Raw genomic sequence first — 16,677 nt, forward strand, 5'->3', positions numbered from 1 at the left:
TACATACTATGGATGGACATCAGGATGTATGTACATGGGTGTTCACAGCAGCAGTTTTTAAAAAGTAGAGGCATTACTCAGATCCTTTTGTACATCTCACTATTTAGGAAAGAGTCTTATGTTCAATAAATGAACATATCTGAAATAATGTGCTCTTATGCTGTTTAAAAGCAAAGGTCCCGGGTGCCTGGGTGGCTCAGTTGGTTAAGCGACTGCCTTCGGCTCAGGTCATGATCCTGGAGTCCCAGGATCGAGTCCCGCATCGGGCTCCCTGCTCGGCAGGGAGTCTGCTTCTCCCTCTGACCCTCCTCCCTCTCATGCCCTCTGTCTCTCATTCTCTCTCTCTCAAATAAATAAATAAAATCTTTAAAAAAAAAAATAAATAAATAAAAGCAAAGGTCCTTGGATAAAAGCTGCTCAAGCATCCAGAGCGCTAAGCTTATGATACCTGCTTTTATATTAATTTCTGAAGACCAGATATGCCATCTCTAAAAATGTTAACAGACATGTAAAAATGACCAAAATAATTTATTAAACATAGTAGAAATGAATGTGCAGAGAAATGAAGAAATTAAACCCTATTAAATCTTGATGTCCTCTCAAAAGGCACTCTAACCCATTAGATAGGAACTTTCATTTTGCAAGAACAATGTAGCCACATACAGAAAAAGATACATGATTTCACTTATATGTGGAATGTGCAACACAAAACAAAACAGAAAGGAATTCATAAATACAAAGAACAAACTGGTTATTACCAGAGGGAGGTGGGGGGATGGGCACAAAGGTGAAGGGGATTAGGAGGTTAAAAAAAAAAAAGAACAATGCAGCCGTGAAAAACTCGGCAAGACACAGGCAGATCTAATGAACAGGAAAAGAAACAAATCAGGGAAAAGAAGAAATCAAGTGTTGGAATATTTGGTGCATTTGATTAGTTCAGGGTTATGAGACCTAAACTTCTTACTGTAAATAGAAAAGGTACAAGTCCTTTCATAATATATTGTCCACCTTCGCCATAGGCCAAGAAAGCTAAAGGCCTCTGAGACCTGTGATCATAGTCATAGAGCTAACATGCAGCATTTTGGTCATGCTGGTGATGATGGAAAGAGATGACAGTGGAGCAAACACTATTATGGCCAATGATGTGCATCTAGGAGGGCTTCTTTAGCTTTAGGTTTGGGTATTCAAGCACTAGTAAGGGGATCCAGTACGGTGTCTCAGTGTTGGTGGCAGAACAGTTCTCTGCCTGAAGCTCTGCAAGCCTCTAGCATTCTTCTTAATAGCCTCAAGCTGGAAACATACAAGATGTCCATAAACCATGGAGAGAATAAAGAATGGCAATTTCTTGTGGTGGAATACTATACTGCAAAGAAAATGGATGAACAATAGCTATACGCCACCATGTGGGTGAACCTTCGCAACAAAGTAGGTCATAAGAAGAGAGACACAAGGTGCATATACTGATGATTATATTTGTAAAATACTCAAGAATAGGCAAAACTGAGCTATATTGTGTGAGATTCATACATGGGTGGTGAAACTATAAAGTAAAGCAAGAGGGTTATTATCAAAATTAGTGGTTACTGCTAAAATGGGAAGGCGATGGGATTACAATGGGAAAGAGGCAAGCAGGGGCTGTTAGTATGTGGGCAAAGTACTGTTTCTCATCCTGGGTGGGGGTTATATGGGTGATCACTTTAAAACAATTTGTTAAACTATATATTCATGTTTTATGTACTTTCTGAGTTTCCTATGTCATAATAAAATGGTTTAAAGGCAATACATTAATACTCTAGTTTCTTAACCAGTAAGTATGTCTAATGTTAGCCAGAAACCCAGAGTTTGATCATCTCTGACTGGATTTTAAAAAGTGAGCTCTAAGTTTGCAAAGCTGAGGTTCCTAGATGACCCCAAATTGAGGAGAGGTATAATATGGAAAGAGAATCACAGGAGAGAAACAGACTTGGACTTAAATTCTGACTCCACGATGTGTTAGCTTTGCAACCTTGGACAGTTTCTCATCTATAAAATGCTGACCCTGGGGTCAGGGCTGTAGGGAGGTTTATAAGAGATAAAGTGGACAAACTGTCAATAAAAGGTAGTTGGTTATTATATATGACGCCATTTAGGTGCCTGGCTTAAGGAACCAGCCAAAACACTGATGTCTCACTATTGAAATGTCCAGTATTTTGCCTCACCATGAAGGGGATTTAAAACAGAACAAAAAATATCTTCTCCTTTTACCAATCTATCATTTACCCATCACTGAAGGACTCACTCATTAATTCAACAAACATTTCTAGGGTTTCCAGGGTGCCAACCACAGATGAGGTGTCACAATCTGTGTTGCTCTGGTCATTACACCTTGAGAAAGATGTAGTATTGCTTGAATGTGTTCAGAGTTAGACAGTTAAAATGATTTCAGAAATGTGTTTGAAAGGAAAAGTGAAAGGCTGTCTTACAAGGAAATATGATAAAGATTTGGAATTTAATTTAAAACTACAAAGGCTTGAGAGAATATGGTCAATATTCAAAAAATCATGAAGGGTGAGGATAAGGAAGAGGTTTCTTCAAATAATCCTGGAATACTAGGACTTTCTAGAAGGGGCTCCCTTAAAGTTTGACATAAATGACTACTTGTTTTCCTCTGTATCTCCCCTACTAGATTGAGTTCCTAAAAAATAGGGACCTTTCTTAATCCATTTTTAGGTCACTTTTTGAAGAAGGTACTTTGTTTGCGCTACACTAGGTGTGACGAATTTTCCTATAAAGGGCCAGAGAGTAAATATTTTAGCCTTTGTGGGCCAGGTGGTCTCTGTCAGAACTACTCAAATCTGCTATTACAGGGCAAAAGCAGCCATCCATAATAGGTAAACAAACAGGTGTGGCTGTGTGCCAATAAAGCTTTATTTACAAAAACAAGAGGCAGGCAGGATTTGACCCATGGACTCCTACTGACTAGGGGATAAGAACTCTATCAGTTCTACCTACCGTTAAACCCTCAGTATCAACAAGATTGCCTGCCTAGATTATGACTGATGATCAGTACATATTTGTTGAATGTTGAGTTCCAGAACTTTAGATAGGGACTTATAGAAACTAGGTCCTTAATATATGTTTACAGGATTGAACTTCAATTAAAAGGAAGCACTATTTTACCTGATGGTTCAGTTTGAATATTTATGTGGTTCATAAAATTTAGATGAACTCTGTGGATCACAGTTCTACATAGGTTATTTTAAAACAAGCATGTTTGGGGGATGTCCTCCTAACTTTCTGATAGAACAAGTCGCCCTCCTACGAATTGTACCTCGGAGCAGTTGATATTTGATTCAACCAATAATAATGGATAAATCTCTTGGGGATAAATAAGTCTATAGATAGAACTAGGGCAGGACCTCCAGCGTTTGGGGTCAGGTCATTCAAATTTAGTAAGTGTTAAAAGTTTTAGCTAATGATTTCAAAAGATTATGTAACTTAAAAAAGTTTGTCACATTTATAAGTTGACAATATACACACGCTTTCAGCAGCAGAGAAACAACTGAACTGTGTACCTACTTGGTAGGGCAAAGTCAGAGTGCTCACACTGCCCACACATCTGGGGGTCCTGTCCCAAATATTGCAGTTGGGGAATTCGAATTCGTTTATCCCCAGGGCCAGTTAGCAACTGGACCCTCTGATCCAGGCTATGCCCACTAGAATTACCTTAATGCTTTCTTCCTGAAGTAAACTATTATGCTGTTTCAAGTCCAAGTTCTTTCCTCGATCATACCGGAGCTCTTTTTCAGCTGAGTTGCACAGAATCTGGAGCCGGTGAAAATTCTGACGAAGCTGTTGTACATCCTCTTGCCGCTGGTATTTCAGTTTTTCTCCGGATGATGGATACTAAGCAAACATTTTAAAAGAGAAACATGGGCCGTTTGAAAGAATATTGGTAAAACATGGGTTCCAGCTGTCAGAAGCAGAAATGTCAGAACATGATTATTCAAACGTAAATATTCTTGGAGTTGGCTTACCTCCAGCAAATTACTCTTTTTTATACTTATGGCCATTTGGTACATGTTCATATAATTTAACTCCTGTTATTTTAGAGTGAAAATATCAACGAAATTATTTGAGCAAAGCAGTTAAGCATAGACAACTAACTTTCTTATTTTTCATAACAATGAAGGGAAACAGAAGCATGAACCATTTTAGGGTAAGACATGCTTTAAATGGGGAGTTCAAAGAGCCAATATGTGAAGAAGGAAAGCGTGAATGTGTATACAGTGTGTGTGTGAGTGTGTGTGTGTGTGTGTGTGTGTATGTGTGTGGCATCTGTTGGCAAAAAGAAAGAGAACATTTAGCAGGAGATCTTAAATTCCCAGTCTTCCTCATTGCTTTCCTGTTACTATCACATGATTCTTCTTCAGTTACTATTCAACAACCACACACCCTCCTGCAGGTCTCCAGGGCAATAAAACCACCTTGACCAAAGGAGGAATCATGGGGTTTTCTAAAAGATAGGCTCACATAGGTGTGCTATGTAGATAAAGAATTCAACCTTATCCAATGCAATAGATAACATATATTTAGAGTTTCCTGAGTCCTGGTCCAGTGTACTTCCTGCCCATGACTTACTGGAAATCCCATGTCATTAGTCTAGTTCTCTCTTGCTTGCAACAGAATTGTAACACAGAATTCCCCAAGTCCTGTAAAGCCCTTTAATTCCTGTCTTGGTTTAGTCAAAAAGGCAGCCTAAATCCAATTTGCTTATCCTAGAGCTTCAAGTGTCTAAGATCCCTAGAAAAAATTCTTTAACGGAATTATAATGTAATTATTAAGAACCCTAGCTTTGGAATTAGTTTCAGTCCTGAATCTATCTTGAAGAAGTTAATTAGTTTCTCTGCTTTTCATTTCCTTCATCTGAAAATGGGGATAATAATGATAACTGCTGGATGGAGTAAAGGGTAAGTAAGATAATGCATGCAAGCATTTAGCACGATGCCTAGCACACAATAAGCACTCAGTAACATTACTAAGTACTGTGGGTGCTACCCATCTTTATTTTAACTGCCTTCTGCTTCCATCTGAAAACAAGAGTTCTCCGGAAGCCTGGAAACCCTTGATCACCTGTCTAGCTTCTTATTTAACTATCAGACGGCAGCTTTTAATAATCAATTAGTAACCAGTAGCCCAGATGGCCACTGAACACGCCCAGGGTTATATAAGAGAAGCGCCCCCTTTTTACCAATGTACAGAAGTTTTTAGCCTGTTTTGAAGATGAGAAAAGCCAGAACAATAGTTCTTCTTGCCCACGTTTTCTAGTCAAGTCACTTAGCCAGAGTAGAAATGCGAATTATTTTTCATGAAAGGCAAATAACTAGTAAAGAAGCTACCAGTTAGCCAATCAAGTGGCCCACATAAAGAGTCTCTCTTTTTTCCCCACCACGTAAATTGCTTCCTGGCAGAAAGTTATTACAGAGGCGTTTAGAATCACTCAGGCTACTGGGAACCATGTAGGAGTGCAAAGTAAAGTACTTAAGCATCCTTTCTTGACCAATCAACAGATTTATTAAGCCAGTTATTCTCTCTGAGTCTCAGCTGACTCATCTGCAAATTAAAGGTATAAGACCAGATGATCCATACATAATGTCTCTTCAATTCATAATTCCTTAAGAATTAAAATGAAACAAATTGGAACAACCATTAATTATCTTAATTTTATAGGCTTAGGATCTAGCTTTTAATATTTTTAAATATTATCTTCATACAATAAAAACTTAATATGAACCAAATCCATATACTGGTCCCGACAACAACATCATTCCTTTTGTGGAAACAATTAAAGCCTACAAGCCTTAAATACTCTCATCCAGTGGATGTGAATGGAACAGGCTATCCAGCCTGTGAAGCTGTCAATCATCAAACCAAGTCCACTTGTTCAGACTCCCTACTCATCAAACATCCTTCAGATTTGGATTTGTCTTTCTCAGCTCTCTACAGGTGAATGTGTTGTTCATTTAAACATGTTCAAGTGTTATTTGTAATTATTACAGATAATAATTAACTGACATTCCAGTCTTACCCTATAGTCTTGAAAGTTTGGTTTAATGTGAGTTTATCCCCAAGACACAGATCTATTCTAGGGGGATTAATGCATCAAGTTTTGGAAGCTGCAAGCCTAAGGGCCAAACACCGAATAAATTCACCAAGGTAATCGATAACAGACACCCTGGAGGGCTTTTGGGAGACAGCTTGCCAGCTTTCCTTAGGAAATTAGCTTTACATGAGAACTGTATGCTTTCTTTGAATTTCTCAGCAAGGGGAAGCAAATGACATAGGGGTTAAGAGGTCAAGTTCTAGAGTAGACAGACCCAGGTTCCACCACAATGTGTCATTCTGGGAAAACTATTTAACCTCTCTAAAGCCTCAGTTTCCTCATCTGTAAAGTGGCAATAATAATATCCTTTCTTGTTGTGTTACTTAATACACACAAGGTATTTAGTATAGTGCCTGGAACAGAGCAAATATTCAATAATGTCACGGACAAACATGAAGCTAGATTTTTAAACCTATAAAATTAAGCTAATTATTGGTGATTTCAGTTTGTTTCATAAACATTGGGGAAGTAATAATCTTGAATTCAGCTATTACAACCTTACCTGGAATGCTGTTGAACAGCAGAAATTAAGCCACCAAAGGCAATCAGCAGTCACAAATGATGTCACAGATACATATGAACAATAGAGCTCACCTACTTACTCATAAAAGAGGCTCTCACAGTTCTTTTTCTATGTATTTACCATCTATATGCATTCTTTAAAGTTTAATATCTGGTCTCAAGCTATAGTTGCTTAAATGTGTATGTTATGAGATTAAGAAGATACAGCAATAAGCAGCTAGGCACTAGACAATAATCCAACAACAGGGGTGAAGACCAAAAACTTCACATACACAAGAACTAAAAGGCAGAACAATTTATAGCCACCAGTACGTCAAAGTAACCTCTACACAGAAAAAGTTTCTGAAATTATCATTGCACAGAACCCTGAAGAAAAAAACCAAACATCTGCCTAAAATGTCTTTTCTTCCTTGCCTGCTTAAAGAAGTAAATGAAATAGTGTGTGTGATACCGCTTTGGGACATGTAAAGTTCAAAATATAAATATGTTATTTTTTCCATGAGTCCCACATCTATCTTGTTTCCTGCGGTATGTGTCCTAACACAGGACCTGGTACGTCATAAATACTCCATTAATAACGGTTAGATAAGCAAGTAAGAGCAACTTACCCTTCTTTCAATCATTCAAAGTCATTACTATGGAACAAAATTACTGAACTCTGCAAGAATTCAGTAAAACCCTAGAGGCTATGTGGTATATAGGACCATTTATCTTTTCACAAAGTGGCTCTTCTCCCAGATGCCCCCATATAATTTTTATATATTTAATCGTTTTTCACCTCCCTCCTGGGTATTGACAGATGATTCTTCAAGTAATGAGAAAGGGTACATTAAATAAAATTAATAAATGAACCAGGGTGTTACTTGTCATACTCTCCAACTCATTGTTCTGTAAGTGCATTGATCATTTTAAGCTCATAAGTCAAGATTTTATCATCTTTGTGACCACAGTGTGCAGCCTCTGCCCAAGCCTCCCACACTGCTCACTGCCCAATAAAGGGACTGTGTGGGGGATTTAAAATTAACCTCTTTTTGAACATTTGATGTCATACTCCCCTTTGGTCTTCTGAATAAATGCAATGGCTCCCTTCTCTTTCAAACGTATCTGAATCTCCTTTCAGGGATCTATTTTCCTTCTTTACTGTGACTTGCCTCATTTTCAGACCCTATCTTTGAATCTCTTTTCAAATATCCTTTTGACTTCCTTTACTATTACTCTGCCTTTTTTTCCTATGTATACTTGAAGCCATTTTTAAATGTGTATTATCAGTCTTTTAAAGTTGGTTTGTGAATATATACAAAGGCCTCCCTCTGTGGATCTCAAGATAATTCCTAGAAAGGTATGTGTAGGGAAATCTTAATTTGTACAAGAGGGAACCTGCAAAATTGAGGTGCAAGAGCTGAGGTGTGGTTGGCAGTCACTCCCTGATTTCTTCAGCAGGTGGATCTTGAGTAAATAGCAAAAGCCAAACTTAAAACAATTCCAAGTTTGTGGGCTTTTGCCCACCCAAACGATTTTGTAATTCTAAGTCAGGCACGATGAATAGAAAATGTGGCACAGATCCTGCCCCTCCCTATGCTGTCTCCCCAGGGCAGATGTTGAGGACCAATCAGCATTTCTTCCTGCTGAGCCTAAATGGAGCCTAAGAACCCTTTAGAACACAGTGCGTCTGCTGACGGGCTTAGTTCCGATTCTGGTTGCTATTTTATTACCATTCAGGCCATGGTGACGATCTTGCTTAACAACATACATTAATGTTGATATAAAAATGGTGCTTACATCCACAGCTGGCCAGAGGAAATGGACCTAGAAAGAGTGTGTGTTGACAGCACCTACCTGGGCACTACTGTCTGAACTCTCCCCCGAGCTCTGAGACTGCAGGGAGCTCTGATTTATATGATTCAGCTCTTCTCTAAGCCTCAGGATTTCCTCAGGCTTCAAGGTCAACTGCTGTCCTTCACCCTTCATATCTTGGTTCTGTTGTGAGTCCTCCTCCTTCTGCCTCTCTCTTGGCAAAGTGCCCTCCTTTACTGGCTCCTCTGCAATTTCCTTCTGCTTACTTTCTCCTTGTTCAGGACTTGGTACAAATATAACAACAGAAAACTGTCAAAATGCTCATTATAGTAGCAGAATATGGACGGGAAAAAAAAATCAACCAGTACTGCAAGCGAATTTTTCAACTTGAATTCTGTAGCAGAACAGTTATCTTACTCTTATAAATAAAATTTAAAAACAAATGAGTCATTTTTTTTTACTCACATTCAGGGAGATGACCCATCAGAGATTTTTGTTTATACCAAATCAACCAGTTTAAGGGAGCTTTTCACTTTTTCAACATTAAGTATGGCATTGGGCAGACACAGCTTGTAAAGATTTTTTTTTAATTACTCAATAAGCTCCAGGCACTTTGGCAAGCACTGGGGCTATAACAGGACATAATCCCTGCCCTAAAGGGTGTACAATTCAGTGAGAAATAAGGATGATAACTGAGTAGATTACACTAGTAGTAAGTAATCTGAGGCTTGATGGATGACTAGGCACAAATCGAGCAAATATAAAGGTACAGGTGTGTGCATACTTGTTTTTTTTTTTGTTTGTTTTGTTTTTAAGATTGTATTTATTTATTTATTTGACAGAGAGACACAGCCAGAGAGGGAACACATGCAGGGGGTGTGGGAGAGGGAGAAGCAGGCTTTCAGAGGAGCAGGGAGCCAGCCCGACGTGGGGCTCGATCCCAGGACCCTGGGATCATGACCTGAGCTGAAGGCAGACGCTTAACGACTGAGCCACCCAGGCGCCCCCAGGTGTGTGCATACTTGTATGTGTGTGTGTATGTTGGGTGCTGGTATAGATGGGAACAGAAAAAAATAAAGGTGTTCCAGGATGGTGCTTACATTTATTAAGTCCAGGATGACTTAATAAATAAAATGGGTAAAAGCCTAGAGGCAAAAGAATGTCCTTTAGAAAGATCATTTGGATGCCACGTTGTGGGAAATCAGAGATTGTTAGTGGTCCATGTGATAAACAATGATGACTAGAAAGGATGGTGGGGATGGAAACAAGCAGTGGATTCTAGAGATATTTAGAAGACAATATTGATAAAATTTGTCATGAATTGGATGTGACAGGAGAGGGAAAAAAAGGAATAATGGATGACACCTGGATTTCTGACTGGGGCAAATAGGCAAGTGGATGGTAGACCAAGAAGGGGGAATGTGAATATAGATTGGAGAGATGCCTCTGGAGAACATACAGATACAGAAGAATGTGAGCAGCAGCCTTGGGATCGGGTAACAGGAGCCAAGGAGAAGGGAGAAAGTGAGAGAAGGAGGACCATTGTAGACAGACGCCTGAAGACCTGTAAGGAACAAGCAAGAGGAATGAGAGCCACGAGGGGAGGTTGAGAAGCTAGAGAGGGAGGAGGAAAAATCAAGAGACTGTGAGCCGCAGAAGCCAAGGGGAAGGAATGTACCTTCAACGGTCAGACAGTGTGGGTGACACAAACATGCCGAGTTTATTTTTATTCGTTCATTTTAAATTTATTTCAGCTACCTCAGAGCTTAGATAGCATGCTTCACAAATTATAGTTGGTGCTCAAATTCTTCAAGAACGCAATTTGGCAATTCAGATCAAGAGCCATAAAAATGTTCAGACCCTTTGACTGAATAATTGAATACCAATGAATTTACTGCAATAGAATAATTCATAAGAAGAAAAGAGCTGAATGTATAATAATGCTCATAAGCATACTATTTAAAACAGTGATTAAATGGAGACACAGGGGCACCTGGGTGGCTCAGTTGGTTAAGCGACTGCCTTTGGCTCAGGTTGTGATCCTGGAGTCCTGGGATCAAGTCCCGCATCTGGCTCCCAGCTCGGCGGGGAACCTGCTTCTCCCTCTGACCCTCTCCCCTCTCATGCTGTTTCTCTCTCTTTTGCTCTCTACTAAATAAATAAAATCTTTAAAAATAAATAAATAAATAAATGGAGATACAGAAATGGCTAAGAGAATTAAAGATAAATCAACTTGAAAGTGGTATAAAGACAATTCACCAACATGAAAAATACTTATTAAAATAAAATGGTACAATAAACTATATATATGTATGTATATGTGAATAAACATACATAATACCATGGGAAATGTATATATAGAAAAAACTGGAAAAGAACAGGAGAAAAATTATATTTATAATTCCTTTAGCATTGTACAAAAAAAAGAATTAAATATTTTATTTTATTTTGAACTCAGCAGGTTCTTTTTTTGTTTTTGTTTTTGCGAGAGAGAGAGTGCAAGAGGGAGGGGAGGGGTGGGGCAGAGGGAGAGGGAGAGAGAGAATCTTAAGCAGGCTCCAAGCCCAGTGCAGAGCCCAACACAGGGCTTGATGCAACGACCCTGAGATCATGACCTGAGCTGAAATCAAGAGTCGGATACTTAACCAGCTGAGCCACCCAGGTGCCCCAACTCAGCAGGTTTTTAAAGATAATATACTCAGGGCACCTGTGTAGCTTGGTTGGTTTAAGTGTCTGCCTTCAGCTCAGGTCAGGATCCGAGGGTCTTGGGATCGAGCCCTGCATTGGGCTCCCCGCTCAGTGGGAAGCCTGCTTTTCCCTCTCCCTCTGCTGCTCCCCCTGCTTGTGCTCTCTCACCTGCTCTCTCTCTCTCTCTCAAATAAAAGTTTAAAAAAAGAAATAAAAAAAGATAATATACTCAAACTATATAAAACAATATGAAAGACTAAAATGCTTTAAAAATAAATTTCTGATAAAATAACAATCATTTTTTCCATCCTCCATAAACTCTTTTCCTTTTCCTACTCCCAGTGGAAGCCAGATACACTTGAAGACTGCGGAAAATGCAAACATATACCTCATAATTATTAAAATGGAAAAACCGACTTCTGCTTCCAGGAAAATGGAGTCAACCTATTTTTCCCTGTTTCTCCCACAAGTACAACTAAAAGCCCAGGCATTATATATAAAACAAACATAAGAAGACTCTGAGGGGCGCCTGGGTGGCTCAGTCATTAAGCGTCTGCCTTTGGCTCAGGTCATGATCCCAGGGTCCTGGGATTGAGTCCTGCATCGAGCTCCCTGCTCCGCGGGGAGTCTGCTTCTCCCTCTCCCACTCCCCCTGCTTGTGTTCCCTCTCTTGCTGTCTCTCTCTCTGTCAAATAAATAATAATAATAAAAAAATCTTTAAGAAAAAAAAAAGAAGAAGAAGACTCTGAAAGGTACAGAGAAGGTAGACGAACTAGGGTACTCAGGACCTGAGGAGTGACATGACTGTGAGCTTCCTGGGTTTTAACAGCTTTATTCCAGCAGCCAAACACCACAGAAAAAAAACTGTGGCCCCACCCTCACCCATGTCAGCCAAGGTCAGGTTGGGAGCCTACACTCCCACCTCCGCCAGGCTATAATGAAGCACCCCCACTGGGGTGGTGTCACAAGCCAACAGGGAGCAGGGACTTTCATCCCTGCCAGGCAGTAATAGACACAGGGAGTCTGGACTTTCACCCCCACCTGGCAGTGAGGAGATACCTTTCTCCCTTTCCACTGGGGTAGTGTCAGAGGAGGCCTAGTGGAGAGTAAGGACTTTCACTAACAAGACCACCCTTACCCACCTCCATGTGGTATCATGGAGACCCAGTGGATACCAGTAACAAGGCACTCCTCCCTCTCACAGCCAGAGCAGTATAAGCAGAGGCCTCCCACCTTCACCAGCAGTAATGAGGAGTCCCCCTTTCCTTGGGTGTCCCAGGGAGTTTGAGTGGGGAAGCTTGACTTGTACCACCCACCTGGGGTAGTAATGAGATAGCACCCTCCTACTCCCCCTGCCAGAGTGGTATCGGAAGAAGCCAGTTAAACTGAAGGCTTAAATAAGATCTAGAGTTTCATAATACCCAAAATATTCAGATTTTAATCTAAAATTACTCTTCATACCAAAACCCAGGAAAATGAAAAAAGGTAAAAATAGATGATAAAACCAACATGTCAGAATTATCTGACAAAGATTTTTAATCAGCCATTATAAAAATGCTTTGATGAGCACTTATGAACACAATTGAAACACATGAAAAAATGCAAAGTCTCAGAAAAGAACTAGAAAATATTGGCACAGAAATAGAAAATATAAGGAAGAACCAAATGGAAATTTTGGAACTGAAAAGTACAATAATCAAAATAAAAACTCAAATGCATAATGGACTTAAATTGTAAAAATATACATAAAACACAGGAGAGTCTTCAAGACCAGCAGAGTTCTAAGACTTAACACCGAAGTGTGATCCATAAAAGGAAAGACTGATACACCATCAAAATGAAAAACTTCATGCTGAGATAATCCTGGTAAAAGAGTGAACAACAAGCAATGGACTGGGAAAAAATATTTGCAAATCACATATCTGACAAAGGACTAATATTAGAATTCATAAAGAACTCTCAAAACTTAACAGTGAGAAAACAAACCCGTTAGAAAATAGGCAAAGACACAGAAGGAGATTTCACTAAAGAGGACAGACAGATGCAAATAAGCACACGAAAAGATACTCAACATTATTAGCCTTCAGGAAAATGCAAATTAAAACTATAATGAGATACCACTATACACCTATCAGAATGGCTAAAATTTACAAGTGACAATACCAAATGCTAGAGAAGATGCAGAGAAACTGGATCACTCCTATATTGCTAGTGGGAATATAAAATGATATCCCAGCCACTGGGGGAAAACAGTTCAGCAATGTCTTAAAAAACAACAAAAAACCCCTAAACATATGGTTACCATGTGAGCCAGAAATTGCACTCCTGGGAATTTATCCCAGAGAAATGAACAATTACGTTCATATAAAAACTTGAATATTTACAGCAGCTTTATTCAAAACAGCCCAAACTAGAAATAAACTGGATGTCTTTCAATGGATGAACAGTTAAACTGTGGAACAGCCATACTATGGAATACTACACAACAGTCAAAAGGATCCAATTGTTGATACAGAAATCTAGAAGAATCTCCAGAGAATTATGTTGAGTGAAAAAAGGCCAGCCCCAAAAGGCTACATGTTGTATGTTATATTTATATAACACTCTTGAAATGAAAAACTTACAGAAATGGAGAATAGACTAATTTGAATTAGACTAGGGCCTAGAGTTAAGAAGTGGGTGAGGGGGGAGGAATGTTGGGAGGGAGGGTCTATAAAAGAACAACATGAAGGATCTCTGTGGTGAAGGAAATGTTCTGTACCTTGACTGTATCAATGTCAATATCCAGGTTATGATATTATACTATAATTTTATAAGATGTTACCAATGGGAGAAACTGATTAAAGGGTTCATGGGACCTCTCTATTATTTCTTACAACTGTATGCATTGTGAATCTACAAGTACCTAAAAATAAAAAGCTTTCTTTAAAAAAATGGCAAATATGAACTGGTCATTTGGGCTTAACATCTATGCAGGCACTTGATTTGTGCCTGCATTTAGAAGGATAAATGACTTTATAAAGAGTAAACTTAGCCAGACCTAATGTAATTTCCTTCTATAATTGCATAGTGGCCATGCTGACACGGAAGAAGAGAAGTAGCCTTCATTATGTTTCCATAGTTTAAAGATAAAGTTTAAATGGCCTTCCTCTCAGGTGGGCCTACGAGATGTGCCTATAAAGCCATATTTAGAGCAAGGCAGTCGGTAAGTCTTCTCTGACTTGGAGGGAATGATGAGCAAGCGCTCTCTAGGGCACAATCCTGGCGCTGATGCCATTTTACATCTTCATTAATGGTCTGAATAAATTAACAGCATTCACATGATTTTGTTAGTTGATTAAGGAGAATTAGCAATATCTTGGAATAAGGGAATTTAAAGTGCTCTTGATACATGAGGACAATTATCCATTAAATAAATGCCCTCCAAAAAGAACAGGCTTTATCCTTTCAAAAGATATAAGAGAAAATGTGTAATTTAGAAACAAAAGGCAAACTTTGGGGCACCCTGGGTGGCTCAGTTGGTTAAGTGTCTGCCCTCGGCTCAGGTCATGATCCCGGAGTCCCAGGATCGAGTCCCGCATCAGGCTCCCTGCTTGGCGAGGAATCTGCTTCTCCCTCTGACCCTACCCCCTCTTGTGCTCTCATTCTCTCTCTCTCTCAAATAAATAAATAAAATCTTTAAAAAAAAAATAGTTTGGCTGCTCTATGGAGAATGGATTGGTAAAGACGTATGGAAGCAGGGAGGTTAGTTAAGAAGATATTGTGATAGTCTAAGTGAGTGATACCAGTGTCATGGAGTAGGGTAGTAGCAGTGGAGATATAGTAGAAATAAACAGATTAAATATTCTATATTTTCATGGTGGAACTGACAGGATTTGTTGATGGTTTAGATGTGGGGAGGAAGCAACAGTGACTCCTTAGGTTTTGGTTTGATCAACTGTGTGAATGGAGGGGCTATTCACTGAATGGATTGGACTGGGAAAGAAATAGTTTAGAGGAAGAGGAAAAATTTATCAGTAGCCTGGGAAATGGATATAAATTCACTGTCAAGTTGAACTGGAAACATAAGTCAACTTGAACACTTACCACATTATTTCTTGATAAAGGTAGTAAGAATGCAAGGAGATGGTGAATGAGAGTGTGTTAGAAAAAAATACAGCTCATTAAGGCATTAAGGTCAAGGGAAGCTACCAGCTGCTCTCGGGCGCAAGCTTCCTAACAAAGCAAACCCAGGCTGAGATCAGCTGGGCTCTGTAAGCTTAGGGCTGCCATTGGAAGTCCAGCTTTGGGTTTGACTGCAAGTACACAGTGGGGGTAGGAGGAAATCTCCATTCATTCCAATATTTTTGAAGGCATTGTTCTAGACACTGGAGAGAGTCCAGAACAAGACAGATTGGACTTCATTCTCCCATCCCACCCCATGTTATACATATACAAAGACTGAGTCCTGAGCAGTTTTTAATACCATAAAGCTCACTTTCATAACAACTACCTAGAACCCAAGTGTCCCAGCACCTTCTAGCCCTTGAGATATTTGTGACTATGTCCTCTCCAAAGTAGAAAAAGTGGTAACCTCTGACTCAGAGTTAGGAGACTTGGGACTTCCTACAGTCTCGCTGATAACTTGCTAAGTATGTGACTGTAACCGGAATAGGCATTTCAGTTCTCTAGGTCTCAGAGACCTCTTCTGTGAAAGAAGACTAGCTAAATAGCAGTGGTTTTCAAACATTTTAGCTGTGGCCCCTTTCTTGAAGTAAAATCTTATACAGAATTCCACATATGAAACCGATAAAGTGGGTCTTCTCCGGCTAAAATGTGAGTGGAGGGCTCCCAGTCCCACTCATCAATCTTTCCTCATCTCCAAAGGCAGTTTCTGAGCCCCCCATCCCCCGCCCCCGCCATAGAGCTCCTAGAGTCTTGGAAGGCTGAAGTGTGAAAACCACTAGAAGAAGATTTGCAGGTCCCTCCTGTTCTAAGATTCGTTACTCTATAAGAAAAGCACCACACACAACAGAAAAACAAGACATAGTCCATTACCTTAAAGGAGCTAAAATGTAGTGGAAGAGATGTACTACAAGAATCAATCAATTTGGCTTATGGAGCAGCTTCTATGTGCACGGGACCATGCTAGGTGTGCTCTAACACTTTCTACTTCTTTTCAGTGGAAGATTTTTGCTCATGGCTTTCTGGCATCTTCTTCACCCCAAGTCCTGCCATCATCCTGGAAGATTCCAAGGACCATACAGATCACCCACCAATGCCTTGGCATCTCACTTCGTCAGTCTCCTTATCTCCAGTTATCTCCTTATGTCTCCCTCTTTGCCAACTATTTGAATAACCACACCATGGTTGTTATCAGCAGCAAACACTTCACTTCTGAAATAACTAAAATCAGATATCCAGATTTCAGCTTTTTCCTTTTTACATAATTTTTACATAAATACTTTCAATTCCTTGTCTCTTTTTCTATCAGCTCCCTTTACTTGCTTCTTTATCCAATGTAGAGCCCAGTGTTTGTTGTTGTTGTTGTT

The 16,677-nt window shown here is 39.5% G+C and overlaps 1 protein-coding gene across 6 annotated transcripts in view; it reads right to left on the bottom strand.

Annotated features, from left to right (window-relative positions):
• Positions 1-16,677, bottom strand: part of CCDC30 (coiled-coil domain containing 30) — a 117,951-nt gene that overhangs the window by 35,871 nt on the left and 65,403 nt on the right. For 5 of the 6 annotated variants that reach the window (XM_032431359.1, XM_032431367.1, XM_032431339.1 and 2 more), the window contains one exon: positions 3,706-3,885. In XM_032431359.1, coding sequence (XP_032287250.1) covers positions 3,706-3,885 — 180 coding nt within the window. Of the gene's footprint in view, positions 1-3,705; positions 3,886-8,500; positions 8,742-16,677 lie in introns of all 6 variants that reach the window. The other variant, XM_032431387.1, reaches the window with a different exon arrangement.

This window comes from Phoca vitulina, unplaced genomic scaffold, assembly GCF_004348235.1.
Source record: "Phoca vitulina isolate PV1807 unplaced genomic scaffold, GSC_HSeal_1.0 scaffold2, whole genome shotgun sequence".
Taxonomy (NCBI): domain Eukaryota; kingdom Metazoa; phylum Chordata; class Mammalia; order Carnivora; family Phocidae; genus Phoca; species Phoca vitulina.